The following is a 21591-nucleotide window of genomic DNA, read 5'->3' as shown; positions in this document are numbered from 1 at the left end:
GCTAGTTTTTAGTTAAAACACAGACACTAACATTTTTGTTAATTTGTCTCCACTCAGACGTGTCCACAGACGAACTACACTCCCCCTCATAGAAGGACCTTCTCCACGCGGACGCTTTATAACCTCACAGGGCACAATGTGGAGACCTACATTCTGGCAACTACCAAAGACTTCCTGCAAAAACGGTACTGAATACATCTCCAGTCCTTCTCCTCTGAATTGTACTGGGAACAGCCTTTTATACATCTATCTAGTATCTAGTATCACATCTACTGGACTTGAAGAGGTGACAGTACAGTAGGGGTTTAGAAGGGCCTCTCTGCTGATGATCTTTCTGAATCTGGTGAAAGGAGGTAAAATGTCCTGCAATCACAGAGTTAAAGATAAAGCTTTGTGCAAGTGCTCTGCTTGATCATAGCAGAGATAGCCTAGGGATAACATGTCAATCACCTCATAGGCTGATGGCTGGATCCACAGATGAGCCTTTGTCTGACTCATAAATGCTTAAAAAGAGGGAAATCTGACACAGCTTGTCATGAAGTAAACCTTGGGGAGAGACTTTCCTCCAAGTTTGATTCTCTGAAGAGTCTCTGTGTGTGCTTCACTTAAACAAGTGCATCCGTTCCAGTGAAATTAGAGGCTGGACATTTTCTTGCACCATGGGGCTGTTAGAGCTATTAGTATGTCTGGACTCTGCAACACAGCCACTCAGCATGTCTTGGGGCAAAAATAGCCTGCCATTAAGGTTGTCAAGGAGTATGTTCATCTGCCATTGCTTTAAACTGAGCTGCTCATCTCCCGGGTAAGAAGCAGTCATCTTATTCCAGTGTGGTAGGCAGGTGGGTTAGGAGTCCACGTGGCTCCAAAATGTTTCTCAAATGGAGGCTTTCAGACAGTTTTGTGATAGCGCTCCCAAGTTTGTTTCCCTTTCCCCCCCCCGACAAATAAGGACTCCTGCAGCAATGTTGACTTGGCCAAGATGTACTGGGATAAGTTCTTTTAAGTCCAGCTAGAATTAACTGGGGTGACAGTGGCATGCTAACACGCACCAACCAAAGGTATTAAAGCTTTTGAAGGAGGATAGCAATGCATTTCCGTCTGGTTTTCACTCAGGTATGGTGGCTGGAGCTTTGGGCTGCCTTTGACAACAGATCTACAGTTTGATATCAGACCGGTGCCCCCCAACAGAACATTGACTAAGGTAACTAACCTCCACCTGCTCCTCCTAGCATGGGAAGTGTGGGACTCAGGAGAAGTGATGTTGAGTTCAGGACTATTTCAGAAAATAAAGCGAAACCCTCTGAAATCTGCAGCTTGGCCTGGGAGAGATGACTTGCAGTTCATTTCCTTTCCTCTCCCCATTCTTCTTTATTGGTCTGACTTCTCTTGCTAACAGGAGACAATTTTTCTGCTGTCATAATTTTATTATACAGAGCTGAAAAGATCAATTAGTAGCACTATTATCTCATGAGAGAATGTATGTACCTTAACTAGGGCTGGCTGGTGCATTCTGATATACCGCTTTCTCTGTTTCTGCTCAGTGAAAATGTTGTAACGCATCAGTGTTAAAAGCACCAAGGCTGAAATCTGAGGCAACAGGCAAATGCAAGAGAGTTGACAAGATCCTGTGATCTCATTGTAAAACCTAGCTACCAGGAGAGTGTTCCTGCAAGAGCAGTGCTGTTTTCAGAGGTGGCTCCAATAAAAGGGAATCACAGGGTTTATTGTTTCACTAACACTCAGAGCTCGTAGAATGAATTTGCAGATGTTTTCACCCCTCCAATCTTACAGCTTCATCTTAGATCTGAAAGCATTGCTATTTGCTTATCAGACATCAGATTTAATACCTGGAAACCCTTATAGTGTTGGAAGCAGGGCAGACTCCAGTCTTTGCTCTTGCTAGGGCAAGGAGAACAAAATCACTGAGCATGCAGGACTTGGGGATATACAAAGGTGGATTCTGTGGGCTGTGTTTAATAGCCTAAGCTCTCCGTCCTTTGGTAGGTAACTTACACCTCCAACCTGGGTGATGTGGGTTGTGCCTAAAGTAGGTGATGGTAAATCCTCCCAAAGTGCACATCCTGGGATCTAATTTTTTCCCCTCTGGCCTCAGGGTTTATTGTGGTATAGATATGAAAAGTTACCATGTTGCTGAACGAGAAGGTGACAACTGGCTATTTTCTGCCCTAAAGCAACTTTTCTGCAACTTTTCCCCTCCCTGGCTTCCAGGGGGTGTTAGACATTTGGCTGCTTAGCCTTCTTTGGGAAGTCTCCACTGCTGATGTTCATCAGCAACTTACTAAAGAGAAGAAAAGAAGTGTCTGTATGCTCTATGTCACATATCCAGCTAGTGCTTCTTTCTTCTCTCCCAGAAGGCAAATGAAGCTGATGGGACTGCTTGTGCTGAAATTGAAATGTCCTCATTCAGGACTCGATGTGGTTTAATCATTGGACTTTAACTTGTAGAGCTTATGACTTTAGATAACAACCATGGAATGATTCATTTGTGCAAGCAGAGCAAACCAAAACGTTATCAGTAACAATTTGTCTCTCAAATTGTTTCAATTTCTCAATTGTGTGCAGGTGTGGTATAATCCCGAAGGTTATCACAGCCTTCCAGCCTATCTCAACAGTTTGAACAACTTCATTCTTCGAGCTAACTTGCCAAAAAATGAGACTTCCAGATACGGTAAGTGTCCCTTTACATGAGCAGATAATTTCTCCCCTTTTTGGAGAATATCCTGGTTCTGTTGAAATCGATGACAACACTTACCTTGACTTCAGTGAGGCCATTTTTTTATTCCCAATTATGCAACTCCTTTAAAAACAGAATTGAAAAACATGAATAAATCACATATTTCAATTGTCTTTGTCAAAAACTCAGGGGAGCTGGACAGGGAACACCCCAACTCCTACATAAAACACTGCCTTCATGCAAAAAATGCCGATGGTTGCTATTTGATTTATTGCTTCTCATCATGGTACTGAAATAGCTGTCTCTTGATAGGTGTCCATTATTTATGCATAGAAAGGCTACTTTAGATCATATCCGCGGGTGGCTTAGATTAGTAAATTTTAATATGTCACCGTTCTGCTGAGAGCAACCCAGGATGTGTGGGTATGTGTATGTTTTGAGAGAGAGTGAGATTAAGTGAGAAATGTAATTTTCAGCTATATTTTTCCTCTGACACACGACATACACAGATCCCAAGGAGTGTTAGTAGCCAATTTGGGGTTATCAGTTCTCATAGTTTCTCCTCAGTAATGTAATGCAGCAATTCAAATTCCTGCTGATAAACCAGGGCACCCTATCTTACCGCTTACGGTTTAGGCCACTTTTAAGGGTGCAGCATGGGCACAAATATGTCTTTGTATATACACCTGTCTCTAGAGATGGAGGGGCTGCAGGGAGAAGAGAAAGATTTATGTTGATGCCATTTTGAGAAATCTTACACAGAGATTTATGGGGCCTGACAAGAGTAGCAACTGTGTGCAGAAATGCCCTACCGATTGATTTTCTTTGACAAATTATGCCCTTCCAGCCATGTCCTGGTCATGCCTCGCCCCCCTCACCTCAGAGGCCTCCTGTTCCAGGTGACAGTGAAATAGGTGACAGTGTCTCTTTGCTCATAAGACTGTTCCTCACTGATGTGTCTGAATTTAACTACAATGGAAAAGGCAGCTGGTCTGAAACTTTGAGTGTCGTGCCATAAATTAAAGAAACAGCAAATGCTGATTACAAGTCAAAACCGTCTTTCTTCCCACCTCCACATAGCAATGCACTGAAACTCCCCTCAACAAGCTCAGCTCACAACAAGCAAAACCAGTGCCTCGTCCCTGCCGCCATCCTAAAATACTCACTGGCTCGTGCCTTTGAGATTTGCAGCATGCCCTCCAGGTCAGAAGGTTCAGGGTCTTCTGTGTGCACTGCAAGAGCATATCACAAAGCTGCAGCCCCTGCCTGGGTGCGGAGAGAGGAGACCTGAGACGGGCGCTTCCAGCAGCAGGAATATCCCAGAGCAGCTGAATTATTAAGCAGTAAAGCTTCTTGCCCTGTCTCTGTATTCCCAACACATGCTGTAGCAAGAGTGAAGGCAGGAAGCTCGTGTGAACAGTCTGAAAGTTTTCACAGGGAAAGTTTTATACCAGCACAATAACAATTTTCAGTGGGAAAGAATAGCAGCAGTTTTCATTCCATCTGTCCTGCAGCTTATGTGTTTTTGGAAAGAAATGCTTAGTAGTAAATGACCAGACAGATAATTTTCCACTTCCCACTAATGATTCAAGCCATAGAATGGGGAAAATAAAATGAATGGACGGGGATAGGTCCCCCAGGGTAGTGTAAATCCCGTTTGAAATACAATTGAACAGACGTTCTGCGTGGTGCGTTCCTGGCAGCTAAATCTATTTGTTGTTGTGACAAATAAATGACAGTTTAAGAGCCATTGAAATGGCCAGATAAAAGTGTGTTGTCATTTCAGCAGTTTGAAAGAGGTGCCAGTCCTGCTTTAGAGGTTTGACTTCCACTGCGTATATTTTTAAAAAATACATAAAAAGCTTTTTACCCTGTCACTAAGCAAGGCATAATAGCTTTTGACTTATGTATATTGTGCTTTCTCTTCTCTCAATCCCAACCAACAAAAAAGAGAAAGCATTGAAATGGAAATTTTGACTTCTAGCCTAAGCTTCAGTAAAGGAAAATGGCTTTATAGTGAAGTATTAACAGATTAGACAGACGGTATCTTTCTCTCTCTCACTCTCTTTTAGAGAAGGGAAACATTTCCTGGCTGTTTGTGTGGTTTTATCAGCAGCCCAAGATTTTAATTCCATTTCTCTTACTGATGACAAGACTGAGATGGTTTCCCCCCCCCCAATGAATTTCCTATGAAATTTTCCCTTTCAAATTTATTTGCTCAGTATGGGACTTAGTTGGCTAAACCCATAAGTCTCCCTCCTTTCTGGCCCCCATGTCGGAGTGCTCGTTCTTAGGGAAAATAGCCCAGAATAGTTCTTCCCTGTATAACTGTTGAAAGTCAGACACCTGGTTATAAGGAGCTTAGATTTCAGAGATGGCATGTTCTAGCAAATCTCTCTGGATTTAAGAGCAGCTAGAGGTCCTCCAGCACTCCCTCAGAATGGAGGCATTTACTTGGGTGCCTAAATACGGACTGAGGACCTCGTTTTTAGGCACCTAAACGGCTCAGCCTAAACCCCTTCTCAGGTGCCGGGGTCTTAAAGACTGGGCTGTCATCTTGGTGGGACCAAGGCAGAGGCCTTCACTGGAGGTTGGAACTGGCCCACCAGAGCCTCACAAGTTCCCCTCGTTGTTAGAAAACTCCGGTTTTGTAGGCACAAATTGCTTCTGAACAAAACAAATGCACTGTGATGAACAATACTAGTATATTTTGAACTAGCTGTTCTCCTTGGTAAAGAAGTACTTAAACTAAATCGTATCATCATATCTACACATGAGGAGAAAACTTCTCTCTTGCAGCTCATGCTTGATACAAACCCATTTTTAAGGGATCTTTTTGGAAAACATCACACTGGGCTTACAAACACAGTAACTAGATTTTTGCTAGTTGCATTGGACAAAACGATCTTTTCTTTTTTTCCTAGCTGTATAAGACAGAATAGTTCAGAATTAACTCATTGCCAAACTGGGAACAAAAGTGTCTGTATCTTACTTGGGATTAGGCTAACATCTCAACAGATGCCTGTGTTGAGAAAGGCATATATATCATCGGAAAATTATAGTTGTGGAATAAGCCAATAGAGAACGATTTGTTTCTGATGATAAAAGAACAAATGAAATGCAGTGAGATCATCAAGCAGCAACTTTAAAATGAAACATATTCACCAGTTTTGAATATGTCAGTGTTGAGGAATCCCACCTAAAATACATGAACCCACGAGTGTGTGCCTAATTTTAGGTGTGGGAGTGCTCTCACTGAAGTGTGTGATACTATCAGCCAGATAGATGCAGAACAAGGCCTAGGGTTTAAATTTCACATCTGCCGTGCATCAAAATGAAGTCATAGGAGAAATGGGGATGCTCAAAATTCTGCCTAAGATCACACCAAGATGACAGCAAAAATCAGCTTTTGATATGCTTTTCTTCTCTACTTGCAGTATTCTGTATTACTGTCAATCTCAGGAACTGGTGAAGGAAGCTTTAAGTTAGCCACACTTACAATTTCTTTTCTTTTTGTTTTTTTTAGGTATTTTCTTAGCAGCTCACCCATATCCTGGAGGACAGAGTCAAGAACAAGTAATGTAAGAAGATTCATTTGGCTGATGCCTGAATTGTTTAACTTCAAAAGAAGCAAACCAGCTTCTTGGAAACCATAAAGCAGCCTAAATTACTGAATATCTCTCTCTAAATGTTGAAACTGCTCTCTTCCTTTGCCTGCATTCCCTCTATACATGAATAGCATCCTGCATGCCGTAGAGCCGCAGATTCCTGTTAGGGTTTCTTCACTGGATCCCATGTAGATCTGGAGGTCACAGTTACAACCTCACACGTTTTTGTGTTTTGCCACAATATTAATGATGACATAATCTTCCTTCTGACCTTTCCAATCAATGCTACGGTACAGTGTTACAGCTCAGTGCTGTGAGTCCTTTTTGCTAGGCGTAATTATTGTCAGCAACAGATGCTAGCACAGAACCAGGACCTCTTTGCTTCTGAGCTCTAAACAATGCATCTGCAATGAGGCAAATCTGCCACTTTGACTCACCACATGCATCTTCCTCCACCTTTTCCCCAGGCTCAACAGCTTACTCGACATCATCGTTTCAATGTCTGTTTTGGTTGGCTACTCTATCACAACAGCAAGCTTTGTGCTCTACGTGGTAAAAGAACATCAAACGAAAGCCAAACAACTGCAGCATATTTCAGGCATTGGGATGACAAGCTATTGGGTGACTAACTTCGTTTATGATCTGGTAAATAATTCACATTCCTAAATGCACCAAAAGTGGCATTAGGCAGCAGGGGAAAAAAAGTTCTTTAAAGTTGGTTGCCTAGACTTCTTAATACTATTACTACCAAGAGCGTTATGTAGTAATTGTTCTCCAAGGCATTGAAGACTATTAAATGTGAACCGCAACACTGGATTTTGCTAAGCAAAGGCATTCCTTCTCTCTTGAGTGTATGCAAAACACTCAGCACATTTATAAGAGCGCAACACAGAACAGGCCAGAACTTGATCTCAATTTTAACATGCAAGCAGCAAGCTGCTTTTCTGTTAGCTTGCAGGGCTAGATTAGTTGTCATGCCGGCTTTACACATCTGGGATCGGGCTTTGGGGCTTTGAGGCTACAGCCGTTTTGAAAACCCTGGGAGCACAGGGTGTGACGTTGGCAGACATCTCACAGCTGACAGTCCCCTCTTGGGCAAAAATATATTGCTGGCTTGAATGCTCTCTTTAAGATTATATATTATAAAGGTATTTAAGTCAAGAAAAGCTACTAATGCAGGTATATGCCTTCCAGGTCCTGAGCAGGTTCCTTTCTACAGTGCTGCACTGTGCTGTATAAATTTACCACCTTGTTCCTGTAGATAGTTGAGTTCCCCAGCACTGTGCTGCATTATGTCGCATAGGCCTTGTTCTTCCTGAAGTTAAGTTTCCTCATGGTAAAGAGGGTTAATGATACTGCTGGAAAGCATTGCTGGGCTAAGAGGATAAATATGCAGTGTCTGTAGACTAAAGTGCTTTGTGTCTTACGAACTACCTTCAGTGCACAATGTCAAACCCTCACATAGATAGAGATCTGCAAGTGCAGACTCTCCTTGTGAGCTTTGGCATTGCCAGCTATGCTGTAATGGCGATCAGCTCTATGTATCTGACACATTTCTGTTGATGCAGTTCTGCTAGTGCCTAAAAATCCCCGTGATACCATCGGTTCCTGAAAATACGAAATCTTCAAGGGCATTTGGGTGGCCAGCCCCCTTTGATGCAGTGAGGGCTAAGGGCTGAAATCCCTTGGGAAATGTGAGCCTCTACTCTTTCTGCAGAGCACAGCCTAAGCTTCTTGGTGTTTTGGTGACACACATGCGCACTAACAAAGCAATCCTAACAATACAGTGCTCACCACTAAACAGTCTAAACTGCCTGCTTATAGAGGCTGGTGCGATTAGGCAGCAGCACAAGTATCTCCTGCCTTGCACAGGGGGCTTGAAAGGGGTCTGAAGGCAGCCTGGCTGCAGTCTGGCTTGGCAGAGCAGCCTTGAGTCACAGCGCAGGGGCAAGGATGGGGCAGGCCTGTGTCTGCTTCCCTGATCGGGGCCCTCGCTCCAGCACTGCATATTTGTAAATCAGCCTGTAGAAAAATCCCAAGAGTCCTTGCCACAATCAGTATTCAGTGGGCTGAAACTAATCTGGCGCTCTCAGCAACTTGGTATTTCTCAGCAAATCCCTGCCAGTAAATTCTGTTAAATCCCAAAGCTGGGGAAGAGAGGAACCTCTCAAGGCAGACATTTGGTAGGTCCCTGGCTTGATTCAACATTATAAAGACCAGATTTACAGGGCACAGTGAAGTGGTCTGACTGCAAGGCTAACAGAAATCCCAAAGGGGTATTTTTGATTCACAGCCTTTTTTTAAGGCACTTTCTGCCCGCAGTCCTGAATGTTGAGGCTTAGCCTATTCAAAGTGGCTTTGTGGGAATCCATTTGCAAGACTCCTGAAAGCCTCAGGAGGACAGAGATCCCACCTGTATTTGGTTTCCCTTGGAGAACCCAAGCTGCATTTGTGGGACCAGATTCAGACCTGGCATTGTTGCTTCTGCATAGTTCTAAAAAAATGTTTAAGAATTATCGTCCTAATAACATCTTTTTAATATAATTTTGCAGGTACTTTTTATGGTCCCTATTGGACTCTCAATAGGAGTTATTTCATCCTTCCAGATACCAGCTTTCTGCAACAGCAATAACTTACTGGCAGTATTTCTTCTGCTGTTACTGTTTGGGTAAGTGTGGAGCGTAGTTATTTAAATATCATTGCATGGAGTGAGGAACTGGGTATTGCAGGCTGCTGCAGTTTGGGATCCAAGAGCGGCATACGTGGGCGTTTTTCTCTAACGCGCACTTTACAAATGGTGACTCGTTGCTCCTTCCAGGAACAGTGGGCTAAAATGACTGTTGTCATGCCTACTTTATTCAAAGCAAACTCGACATGAGCATATGAAATATTCAGGGTCACAGTGACAGCCCAAGCTGTAAGCAGATGCTTACTGAACTATTGCAGAGTTCGAGATACAGAAGCATTTCAAAAATCAGAGAGGAAAAATAAAACCCAGCAGCAAAATTCAGGAAAACTTAGCAAAACTGTCTCCCTGGCTTTGAATCCTCCAGGCCCAGTCTGTCTGCTTTCAGTCAGGTCTCTGTGTTCAAATATGTATCTCAAACTTTTTCTCCAAATTCTAAGAGATACAAGCCATTTTTCCTTCTTTAAGCTCCTATAATATGGGAATCTATTCACATGCCGAAAAGGAACTCTTAGGTTGTCTGAGGTCTTTTGTTACTTGTTTTCAATCGCCCTTTGAGTTACTTCTAATATTCTCTGCACTGTTGGCAATTTATAGATATGCAACGTTTTCATGGATGTACTTGCTGGCTGGGTTTTTCAAAGAAACGGGAATGGCCTTCATCGTTTATGTCTGCGTCAACTTGTTCTTTGGCATCAATACCATCATTACTCACTCGGTTGTATTTCTGCTCTCCCAGGAAAAGGCCACTGATCAGGTAGGAATCCTACTAATACCAAACCCTTGGTGAAACAACAGGAGGCTTCTAGTTGAGTTTGGTGGGTTCGATCAGGTCCTCAGCAGCTGGCTGGTTTCAAGATATTTGAGGTAAACCAAGCAGAGGACACTAGCTGCAGGACTGAATGAGGTTTCGTATAGACGGAACATGAGTCAAAGAGGAATCCTGCTTGTCTGTAAATCTGCACCCCCAGCAAAGGAGGAAATGATGGTGACAGAGGGGAGAGTACAAAAAGAGAGGTAGAAAACTGCCCGTGCAGAGAAGGGCAGGAGGTGGGTGTAAATGTTTGATAAAAAGTTGTTGGGGACTTTGAACCATTGCTAAGTTCTTGCAGTATGAACTGTGGAGAGTGACAACTAGATGCCATTGCCCTGAGTCTGACATGTGCTGCATTAAGCCCAGCACCAGCTGTCATGTAGATCTGTAATGCAGTCATCTCCCTGTGAGGATGAAAAATGCCAGAGACAGTGATGATTCCCTAAAGTAAAGCCTTCTCTTAAACTGAGATATCCCTGGGAGTCACTGGGATAAAATGTACACCTTACATTTAGTTTTCTTTTTTTATAAAGGACAGTTGCTGTGTAAAACAATAGTTGGGTTGGATTTTTCTCTTTAGCTGGACAGCGCTTGTTTAGCAACCCCCTGGATTTTAGGGTTGCGCAATTATGATCATCTTTTATCCCTCTGTGTCCCTGTGGCAGGAAGTCAGCCTCTTTCCATTCTAATTTACCACCTCTCCACTTTGCTGTGTGTGCTAATCCTTTCTTCTGCTAGAAATGTTCCAAATCTCTATGTACGAGGGTTTGTGGGTGTGAGACTGCCCTATGTCCATTAAAGCCAAATCTTGTGGTTTATGGAGCTGTTTGTTCAAGGAAAACAGGTAGGACAGTGCTCCAGAGGAGCAGGACTGGGGAGTGGGCTGTGCTCCGCAGCAGGCTGGTGCAGCGGCTCTGTAGTTTTGGGATGCACAGTGCAGCTCAGTGGCAGGGCTCAGCTCCGGCTCACGGCGGGGTTTCTGGCTGCTGCATGCACAGGGTGAGGCAGCTGGAGTAGCAATGAGGGACTGCACCAGGAACTGGCTGCTGTTCACTATGGGTGATCACAACCTCGGAGCTGCCTGTTGACTTTTCTGACCTTGTGCCTGTGAAACGAGCTGTCTCCAGAGCTCTTTGCTCTCAATTTACCTCTGCTTTGAGACACAAGCAAATCCCAATGTAATTGTTACACTTCAGTCCCACAGTAAAACCTATGAATTTATTCCATGAATAAAAAAGTGACTGTGCTGCTTTTTGTTTTTTTCAGGGCCTGCATGATCTTGCTGAAAACTTAAGGCATGTGTTCCTTCTGTTCCCACAATTTTGCTTTGGCTATGGCTTGATTGAACTGTCGCAGGATCAGGCCCTGCTGGGCTTCTTAAAAGCCTATGGAGTGGACTACCCTGACAAAACCTTTGAGCTGGACAAGACCACATCCAAGCTGTTTGCCATGTTTATCCAGGGCACCGTGTTTTTTGCCATTCGTCTTACAGTTCACGACAGGATGATTCAGAGAGTCTGGAACAACATACTAGAGTAAGTAACATCTGGAGTCTTGCAATGAAAAGAGACCAAGCCAGCGCTCAGTGGTTTAATTCTGGGCTTTTGCACCATCATTGTCAATTATGAAGCCCATAAATTTCCAAGACACTTCGCAAACCTGCAGTAAGTTTTTTCTGGCAGCAGTCCCAGTACCTACCAGTAATTAGAGTATTAACTAATAGAGGTATGGGTTACCAGAGTCCCTTGGTAGTCCTTGCTGGCTGAGAGTATGGCTCTCCTTTCAGGGCTCTGGGTTTGGTGGGCCGATGTTCAGCTGGTTGCTAAGAGTAGTCAGTTCATTGGCAGCCTCCTTTGAATCCATCTCCTCTGGCTTGGGTATACACAGGGAGGAGCGAGAACAGTCCTGCCATCTGCTTTACAAGTGTGTCCACAAGGCAGGACCTCCTTCAGCTCAGAATATTCACTGAAAAAGAGAAAAAAAATAGGCAGAAAGAGAACATTGAGTTTTTAAATTCCGTAAATGGTGCAAAGACCGGGAGAGAATAGAAACTGTGTAACTGTGTATGTTTGCATGCCCTGGGATCTCACGGGAAGGCTCCTTAGTATCCCAAGCACACAGGCCCACTGCTGTCTGCTTGCCAGAGGGTAAGGTCCCCTCTCTGCCCTCCCCATAGGTTCCTGTTCGACAGAGTACACGGCAAAGCATCACTTCTGCCACCCGTGGCTGAAGAGGATGGGGATGTGCAGGCAGAGAGGAACCGAGTGGAGTCTGGCAAAGCTGACTTTGACGTGGTGCAGCTCCAGAATCTCACAAAGATCTACCACCTTCCTCACAAGCGCATCATGGCTGTGAAAAACATCAGCCTCGGGATTCCTGCTGGAGAGGTAAGCAAGGGGAAAAGGCTGTGGACACCTTCCACCCCGCGGAGGGAGGCTGGAACAGATCCACAGTCCCACTGTCGTCTTCTCTCCCAGTCCTTGCTGCTGTCCCAGCATGACTGTAATGGTTTGTTCTGCTATGACCTCTGCTTCATTCCTTTGCCTTATTTATTGATTCTTGGGGTTACGGTGGTGATGAAAGGCTCCTGGTGCATTTGGGACACCAAGTGACAGTTTGAAGGCCCTAGAAAGAGGAAAAGTGGACAGGACCGTGGTGGAGCTGTATTCAGAGCAAAATGTCTGCATGCTGTGTTTGTACAGCACCTAGCACAGAGCAGTCTCGGGGGGGTCACAGTGGATTACCGTATGGTAAATGAAGACAGCAGAATTTGTCCAGTTGCAATTACTCACCTAAACTGCCTGGGAGACAGAGAGTCAGGCTTATCTGCTTGTATTTTCCCATAAGGGAAAGGCAAATCACTTCAGCTGAACACACATTTTCATGAATCAGGACTTAAAACTAAAGCAAATAACATTCTTTCGTCATGTCAGTGCAGTTACCTGCAAAAACACTGATTCATGAGAAAAGACAGGAGCACACAGAGCACCTCTGAGATCCAGAGGAAAATGCGAGACCAGATTCTACCTCAGGCTGTGCACCTGACTTGTGGAGAAGCTTGGAATTAATCCTTGGTACCCAATTTTTTTGAATTGCCTGGATCCCACTGAGATGAAGAGACTCAGGGTGCTGGGCAGGAGGACAGCAGCCTCACGTGGAGACTGTGGTGCTGATCTTTTTGGCAGAGGGTTTTTTCCCAAGCCACAACTGGCATCGAGGTTTCTAACTTCTGGCAAAAGTCAGCCTGATGCTGGTGGAGTTTAGGGTGCCATTCTCCATCTGTCAGCAGAGGCCATGGCCTCGCACCACAGACAGTGCACAGATACTGTCCCTGCACCGACTTGGAGGTGGGGAAGAGCCTTGGACCAATGCTGTGCATCTGCAGCGGGCCCAGCACGCGAGGATTTTCAGATCAGCTGGTCTGTACTACCAATATCAAGATAACAGTTACCATCAGCACAGTGGTGATTGCTTATGCAACACACAACTGCATATCTCCAACCTTAGCAATAAAACATAGATTTTTAGCATGAGATACTGAACTCTATTACAGGGAGCCAGTTCTTAATTTTATTAATGTAGTGCATTAGTGAGATTATTTGACAAAAATCTTGTGTCACATTAAGGTTTTACCAATGACAGCACAAACCTTACTCACCTCGTTCCTATGAATAGCTCTGTCCCTGTCAGTAGAAGGCTTTGCACAAATGAGATGATCAGGATTTGGCCTGTCAGATGAGCTCACTGCAAAAATGCACCTTGCAGTAAAAGGAATGACTATTAGAGACACATCCTTGATTCTTCACCACATTAAACAAACGGTCCTAATATAAACTGCAGTATATTGCACCATAAACAACCTCCATTATAACGTTCATGTGCTCTGAGTACCTCTGCTGCTCTTGCAATTCATCTTGCTCAAGGGTCCGGAGAAAAGAAGAGACAAGATGTGCTGAGCACTCATCTCAGGACAATATTTCTGTATTATAAATACAGCACGGTTATATTTCTACCTTTCTTTCCCACAACCCAGTGCTTTGGCTTGCTTGGTGTGAACGGAGCTGGAAAGACGACCATCTTTAAGATGTTGACAGGCGATATCCGAGCATCCAGCGGAAGGTTGCGGGTCCAGGATGATTCTGGGTATGGAGGATGTGATTTCTGGGGAAGGCATGTGAGCAAATCAGCCTAGGAGCAGTTTTCAAGGCTGGAATGAAAAGAAATGTAAAAGTCTAAACCAAAACATTCAAAACAGAGTGAAAATAAATAAAGCAGGGAATTTCATCCTTTGAAGATGATATGGTTGCTTCCGTAGGGTTTGCATTTTGCTGTCATACCTCTGCTGTTCTCAGTGGTGTTTCTTTCACTTCATTCCATTGCAAACGGGATCAGACTCAGATCCTCAGCTGAGTGTGATCCCACTTCTGAGCTAGTGTCTGGAGACTAGTAGGACTCCTCTCAGAGCGCTCTTTACCAGGAGGAGGCTTGGTGGCAGCTGTGCCATCTGAAGTCCCGGCAGTAAGTGGAGAGCTATGTACTAGACATCATGGCTAACAGACGTTGCAAATACAATTCGTCCTTTGCAGAACTGAAGGCCCAAAAGCTGAAGGTCTGCAAATTCACAGCATTTTCCTTTAAGGGCTGGGTAAGGGGTAGGAGGCAGGAGAAAGGTGTTGGTTTTTTTTCTCTCGCCTGTTTTAGTTCCAGAGTGCATTGGCAATTCAGTGTGTTTGAAATGACTTGCCGACTTCCTTACACAGGTCCTTGAATGACATTAGTGAGGCACACTGGTCACTCTTTGGCTACTGCCCCCAAGAAGATGCCTTGGATGACTTGCTGACGGTAGAAGAGCACATGTATTACTATGCTAGGCTCCATGGCATCCCAGAGAGAGAGATCAAAGGAGTGAGTAGCACTGGGGCTTGACTTAGAGCATTTTCCAGTTACTGAAGGCTTTTACATTGATTTAATTAATCTTTCAATAAATAGATATGTGCGTGGTAATTTATGCCTAGACCTTGTTGTAAAGGCTGTACTCTTGCTCCTATAGGTTGTACTCCAGCTTCTCCACCGGCTGAATCTGATGGCCTATAAAGACAGAGTCACCTCGATGTGCAGCTATGGCACCAATAGAAAATTGTCGACAGCTCTGGCTCTCATTGGGAATCCATCAATTCTGCTGCTGGTGAGAAATGGGGGCCTCGCTGGGGGGAAGAGGAGCAGATCTCTGGGCTGGCAGAGGTACTTTGACAGTCTAACAAAAACTTCTCAGGCACAGCTTGCAGGATACTCCCCAAATGCCCATACTTAGCCTCATAACGTATGCATCAGAGAAAAGTTTAGGTTCCAGCATGCACCCAAATTTTCTTTGAAGGCATAAGAGAGTGGTCATGGTAAGTCTGCCAGTTTCTCTGTTAGCCTCTTTCAGAGGCCAAAAATAGATCCTATATTTGCCAATTAAATTCTCCTTGTTCCCAGTGCTTTCTTCGGGGTTTTTTTGGGTTTTTTTTTTTTTGTATCGACTACCCTGCACAGTGTTGCAAGAAAAGCAGCATCCAAGATGCTCTCTGTGGGAAAGCAAAGGAGCAGCTTCCCTCAGGATTAAAACATAAAACTATTTTTCTAGGTTTGGCTTCCCCTTTTGTCTTTCACTTTAAACTTTCCAGTTCTTCCATGAGATATGCCATTGTTAAAATACACCTTTTCATGCAGTTTTTCCACTTGCTGTGTTTTGAATGTGTGCAGTGCTCTCTGAGCAGGTTTCCCAATATTAAATTTGATACCTAGTGGACATAAATCTCAGTTGCCCCAACTTGTATCAAGCCCAGCACTACTGCCTTTACTTCTGACCACATACACCAGCCCTCTAGCTGTTTTTGTGACAAAAAACATCTCAATAAAAATAGAAGGTGGGGAAATTTCCTCCGTACTGAGTGCTGCCTGAACCCAAGCTGTTTTATTTCTGCCTTACATAAGGCATTTATCCTCAATAATAACAATTTGTCAATCAGAAATTGGCTAACAATTTTTATCAGCAATGCGTAAGCTAGGAGACAGTATACCATCTTTCATCTCTGGCTTACTGTCTCTCTAAATGAAAAAATGCAATACTTTGTCACCATATTGAGAGGGAGGCAAAACACAAGTGCACGTGGGAACCACGTGCCAGTTGATAGCTCCTTGTCTGAGGTTATGCCTGTGGTGTTTATGGATATTTAAAACACCATGGTATAAAATGCACGGAAGGGTTGATCTTAGATGGTGCTGTCACAGCCAGCCAGTTCCTCTAGAGTCCAACGGAGGTTGAGAGTTCCCACCAGTCACCATGGGAGCTGTGCAGTTCCAAAGGCCAGTGAGGATGGAGGTCTCAGCCAAGCTGACTTGCTTCTGCTTGAAGGGAGTGTTAGGATGCCTCGGTCAAATCCATAATGCAAATGAAAATAATGCTTCTCCTGGATCTGTACCAGTGTAAGCTCTCCTGTGGATCCTTACTAGCCAACATAAAACTAGTGATGAGCCTAAAGAGAGCACAAGCGTTAGGACGATCAGATTTTGAGTGCAAATTCACATTCAGTCCTGTCTTTCCCAACAGGATGAACCAAGCTCTGGAATGGATCCAAATGCTAAACGGCACCTTTGGAAAATCATCAGTGAGGAAGTGCAGAACAAATGCTCAGTGATACTCACATCCCACAGGTAGGGCTGGTTTGGCTCTGTCTCCGGTCTTAGGGTCTGCAGGTGATATGGGGAGGCCCGTCTTTCACACTCCCCGTTGGTCCTCGTGGAATTTCGGGGCAGGTTTTGCTGTTTGTTGTTGCTGAATGTGGGTGCCCACATAGACCCACAACACTTTAGTACTCTAGGGAATATCAGTAATGTTCTCCAATCACTAAAATAACTACTTTTTCTACCTTCTCAATGATGTATTAAGAGTTTCTTGGTTGATTCTTTTCAGCATGGAAGAATGTGAAGCCCTCTGTACCAGGCTGGCTATTATGGTGAACGGGAGTTTTCAGTGCATTGGTTCTTTGCAGCACATCAAGAGCAGGTCAGTAAAATGTACCTATTCCACTTTTACCAACGAGCATATGGAGTTACTAACCTACAGCTTTAGGTTAGTAAACCTCGTGTCTCAGAACACGAGACCTTTGTTACAGGGCATCAAAATAACGTCATTTTCTGATTTCTGTTTCTTACTATACCATTGAAATTCTGTGTTAACTAATGTACTCTCTACTCTCTCACAGCCTTTTTTCCCAGAGATGTGTTCCCCAAAGTAATCTGTTCACTGCTGAAAATGTGAAATGCATGTTAGGGTTGAGCTTCAATTTTATTAGCTATCACAATAGCTCGGCTTCTTATTAAGATTCACTCCAGGTTAACAACCTTGACCCCATTCAGACTGCACTCTGCCTGGATTAGATTTCCCCAAAGAGGCTGTGCAGCACTCTCAAAGGATTTTCTGTATCTGTTTCTCTTTCCTACTGTGTTAATTGTGGTTTTCTTTTTCCCCTAGGTTTGGAAGAGGATTCACTGTGAAGATGCACTTAAATAGCCACACAGTTAGCACCGAGATGCTGACAGAGTTCATGAAGTCACACTTTCCAAATACATGCCTGAAGGTAAGCGGGACAAACGCTTTCGGGAGAGGCCCTCTCAATCCCTTCAAATTAACCAAGAGGATCTTGCAAGATAGACTCCGTGTAACACACTGTGCACATAGATCTGTGCTCTCGGAGTGCAGGGGGTTCATACACGCACACCAAGTTCCTTGGTGGCTTAAATAACCTCAGAGCCAAACAACTGCAGTGATCCTATACAGCAGGTGTTAGGTGACCCTCTGCCCCAGGAATGGTCCCACTGAATGCCTGGACTGCATGGAGACACACTTGATATTCAGAGGGTAATTGGATGGTTGGGTGCTTCCAGTAACTGAGTAACTGTAAAACCAGGTAACTGAGTGATGAATCCCATCCATCATCTGTAATCCATTAATGAAAATGGCAGACGTGGAGCTGGAAAATGCCATGGCTACCCTCAAGCTTCCAGCTCTGGGGCTTAGTTATCATCTCCCAGTCACAAAAAACTCCCAACTCTGGTCAATACCAGACAATAATATTCTTCACCTTTGGGAGCCAGAAGGAGCAAAAGCACCTGCTGCTCCTTCATTCTCCTATGGTTCACCTCCTCTTTGCTTTTGTTCTCGGCCAGGCAGCCGTCAGATCTGTTGGCTCTTTATAGGCAGCAACCCCTTAACTTTACCCCATCATTCTTGTTCTTACAGGATCGGCATTTCAACATGGTGGAGTATCACGTTCCAGTCTCTGCAGGAGGGGTAGCAAATATATTTGATCTCCTGGAAGCCAGCAAAGCAGCCTTCGATATCAGGCACTTCTCAGTGAGTCAAACGACGTTAGAGGAGGTAAGGAATTAAAGATATGTGGCCATCCATTTAAAACTGTTAACAGGGGAGCAGACTGATGGTTGCACATAATGGACTGCTGCACACAATAGACTGCATTTTGAAAGGTATTTCCATCTGTATTCCCCCTGGGGATACTTTATCAGTACTACTGCCTCCAGATACCTGTTCTGGTGCTAGGGAAACGCGCACAGAAGGCTGTTTGTAGCATAAAGGATCTGTTCTTCCCTCTGCCACTGCTGATTTCAGCAGCTGTGGTGGGTGTGGATGAAGGGCAGGGTTATGGATCACTCACAAGTCCAGTGCTAGGCTTCCCAGTGGTGGACTTTTCCCACCAGTCCTGGAAATTTGCTCAATTTCACTCTTGTACCGTATTTGGGTTGTAAGTTCATTTAGCATTACTCCAAACCTAGCTTTCATGGTTAAGTTCATTCCATTCTCCCTTGGAAAAACATTCACACTGGCATCAAAATCTTGTATCAAACACATCAGCGGAAGGGATGCCACAAGGACTATCCGGAAGAAATCATCCTGTCGAGCAGCAGCATCCTGATATATCAGGTCTGTCACAGAGAGGGAAGCAAGAACTGCAGCCCTGTAATCCTACAAATTGTTAAACAGCGATCTGGGGGAGAAGGTCCTCAATATTCTTTTAATAAGGGGCAGTGGTTGTGAGAGAGATGGGCAGACAAACAGCAGGAAGCCCCAAGTCATGTTTTGTGGGAAGACAGCTTGGATTTGTGTGTATGCAAGTGTGATTGCAGGTAGTGTTCTAGTAAGAATATTTTATGTATTCATTAGATACTGTTCAAACAAAGACTGTTACGTGTGATTACATACACCTATCTATATAATATGCAGTTGTGCGTGCACGGATGCCAATTATATATAGACAGATGGGTTTATAAAGTAATAATATAGCTGTATTACACTGACCAAAACGAGCTACCACACGGGTATTACCTCGCTAGTACTTTCGAAACGCAAGCTGCAGGACAATTAGGTTTTGTACCGGAATGTCCACCTCTGCATCCCGGGTGTTGATTCAGCGGTACAGGAGTGTGCATCCATTGGTGGAGTATCACCAATGGATGCACAGCATTTGCAATTCTCAAATCCAGCCTGAATCCATTCCGGAGCACTCTCGCCAGGCTCACAGTCAAATCAACAGCCATGCCTTTTCCACATTCATTCGTGTTATAAATCCTTTATGCCGCCACGTACTGAATGTTTGCCTTTAAACTTCTAGGTTTTCATCAACTTTGCTAAAGATCAAGCAGATCCTGACGGCGTGGACGCAGTTCCTGATGTGACACTGGACAGCTCTGACACAAGTAGCCAAGATAGCACCATAAGCTCCATCTATTGAAGGGACCCAACCACAAGGGATCATAGAAGCTTGGGGAAAAGACCTGATGACCCCTCAGGGTTCTTCCAGCCCTGTTTTCTATGATTCTGGGATGGTGGGCATAAAACCTCACATTTTCTTAAAGTACCTTTTTTTTGATATGCACTTATTTTGTTACTAGGAACATGGTAGGCATTTAAGACTGGTATTTGGTTACAAATCAGACTGGTCTTTCCACAGGCTCTTTCCCTCCCCCCCAGTTCTTGTTTTATGATCACTTTAATGCCTGCAAGGACTTTTCTGACACCACCTGCTGCTTGTGGCCATGTGCTTACAGCAGAAATGGCCGTGATGGAGCAGAGGGAGCTGTTGGCAGTGCAGGGTGTTTGACAAAATAGCAGCCCCACAGCCACCCTCTCTGAAAGCCCACGCTCCACTCCCTGCTCAGCAACAGACTTTCTGGATGACCACAAGAGAGTCGCTGCCTTTTCACAGGTTCCCCACCAGTCAAGTGGGGTTCACGGCCTGCCTCCTGGGTTCACTGCCCTGCCTCCCGGGGTGTTGTGAGGACGTAGGTGTTGTGTACTGAGAGTCGCATATGCCGTTGGTGGGGGCCATATTTGGTAATGACATAAAGCTTCTCTATATGTGTGGGTTATGTCAGTACAAATATAATTATTTTAAAAGTCAGTACTTCCAGCGGTTTCGGTTTGTTCCTGTGGTTTATTCCAGCTCTGTGTAACTCCTTGAGTAAGCCGCCCAGTCCCAGGCAGCTCCTGGCTCTTGGTACCCAATGATCATTCCACCAGCCAGCCCCTTTCTTCTCTGTTACAGCAGAAGAATGGTAGGAGGCAGGTAGATTGGTTGAACCCTCCAATACAAAGTTTGCTTCATAAGGTCGTGTTTTCCTGAGCAGAGAAAAAGCAACAAGCATCTCCCTTGCTCATGAATCCTCACGTCTTGCCTCTGCCAACCTCCCTCTCCCAGCAGGCTCTGCCTCTCTGCTTCCTTTTCAGTGACCTTCCTCCTCAACGCCCGAGCGGTGGCTGCCCCTGTAACTCTAGAGCTGTGTTTTCCCACATCGTAAGGCATAATTAGCTCCTCCTTCAAAGACTCTGCCCACTGGCTTTAAATGAGACCTCTGCCTACCTTCCAGCAGCGGCCCCCCAGTAGCTGAGTTCAGCACGCTAGCACGCACATCCTGCTTTTTCCCCCAGAATCATTTAATAGGTAGAATAGTTTAATATTACTCTTTATTCTATGTCTCAGCATAAGGCCTCAAAGACTCAGTTTTGGGTCAGGGCATTGTACGTCGTGCTATTCAAGCACATAATGAACTTAAACTCTTTGAGCTCAGTAAACCTACTGTTGCTGGTAAAAGAAGTTGCTGATAAAGCCAGGTCGTACTTAACCTTCTAAGACCTGGGAAGGCCCATACGGCACTTGGGTTTGGGTTCACACACACAATTCCAGCCAGAGGGGTGGTTTTTTTTCCTACCCCCCCACCCCTCCCACTAATTTGAGCCAAAGGAAACCTCAGATGAAAGCTGCAATGACACATCTTTCTCACCCTGCTCATCAGAGGCATTTTATTAGTTCAGTTCCCATTTGATGCTAAGGCTTGCCGAGATAAGCACGCAAGGAATAGGTATTTTAAATATCGAGGGTGTTTGGTATTTTACAGTGGGATACTGAAGTTCAGAGTTTAGCTACTGCAAGGAGGTCATGTTTTCTCCTTGATCTTGGCACAAACGTCTTACTGACAGCAGGAGGAGTTTTGTTATGGATTGAAGGTATTATCAAGCCCTGAATTATGCCTCAACCTGCTGACTGTAATTAAAACTGGAATTCAGCTTCTTTCCAGAATGCATTTGACACCTGCAGTTTATAAGTAACTGAAAAAGCTGCCCCGACATTCATTGTAGCTTCTATTATTATGTCTCCAGCTCTGCAAAAGCTCTTTTTTTCCTCATTTTCATTGCATATCTTACACAGATCACAGTATAAAATTAAGCTTT

At 44.4% G+C, this 21591-nt stretch overlaps 1 protein-coding gene across 1 annotated transcript in view; it reads left to right on the top strand.

Annotated features, from left to right (window-relative positions):
* Positions 1–19594, top strand: part of ABCA12 (ATP binding cassette subfamily A member 12) — a gene marked incomplete at both ends in the record, with an annotated part of 86882 nt that extends 67288 nt beyond the window's left edge. Inside the window, 17 exons of the mRNA XM_082001738.1 lie at positions 58–185; positions 1114–1201; positions 2584–2689; positions 6222–6276; positions 6771–6948; positions 8856–8971; positions 9587–9746; positions 11070–11338; positions 11980–12190; positions 13837–13946; positions 14564–14708; positions 14854–14988; positions 16396–16499; positions 16759–16851; positions 17320–17425; positions 18088–18225; positions 19475–19594. Of these exons, the coding sequence (XP_081857864.1) occupies positions 58–185; positions 1114–1201; positions 2584–2689; positions 6222–6276; positions 6771–6948; positions 8856–8971; positions 9587–9746; positions 11070–11338; positions 11980–12190; positions 13837–13946; positions 14564–14708; positions 14854–14988; positions 16396–16499; positions 16759–16851; positions 17320–17425; positions 18088–18225; positions 19475–19594 (2262 nt within the window). The remainder of the gene's footprint in view (positions 1–57; positions 186–1113; positions 1202–2583; positions 2690–6221; positions 6277–6770; positions 6949–8855; positions 8972–9586; positions 9747–11069; positions 11339–11979; positions 12191–13836; positions 13947–14563; positions 14709–14853; positions 14989–16395; positions 16500–16758; positions 16852–17319; positions 17426–18087; positions 18226–19474) is intronic.
* Between the last annotated feature and the right edge of the window lie 1997 nt (positions 19595–21591).

The sequence above is a fragment of the Phaethon aethereus genome, assembly GCF_964289735.1.
Source record: "Phaethon aethereus genome assembly, chromosome: 6".
In the NCBI taxonomy this organism is placed as follows: Eukaryota; Metazoa; Chordata; class Aves; order Phaethontiformes; family Phaethontidae; genus Phaethon; species Phaethon aethereus.
The sequence above is the reverse complement of the archived record's forward strand: the minus strand, read 5'-3'. Positions and strand labels throughout refer to the sequence as shown.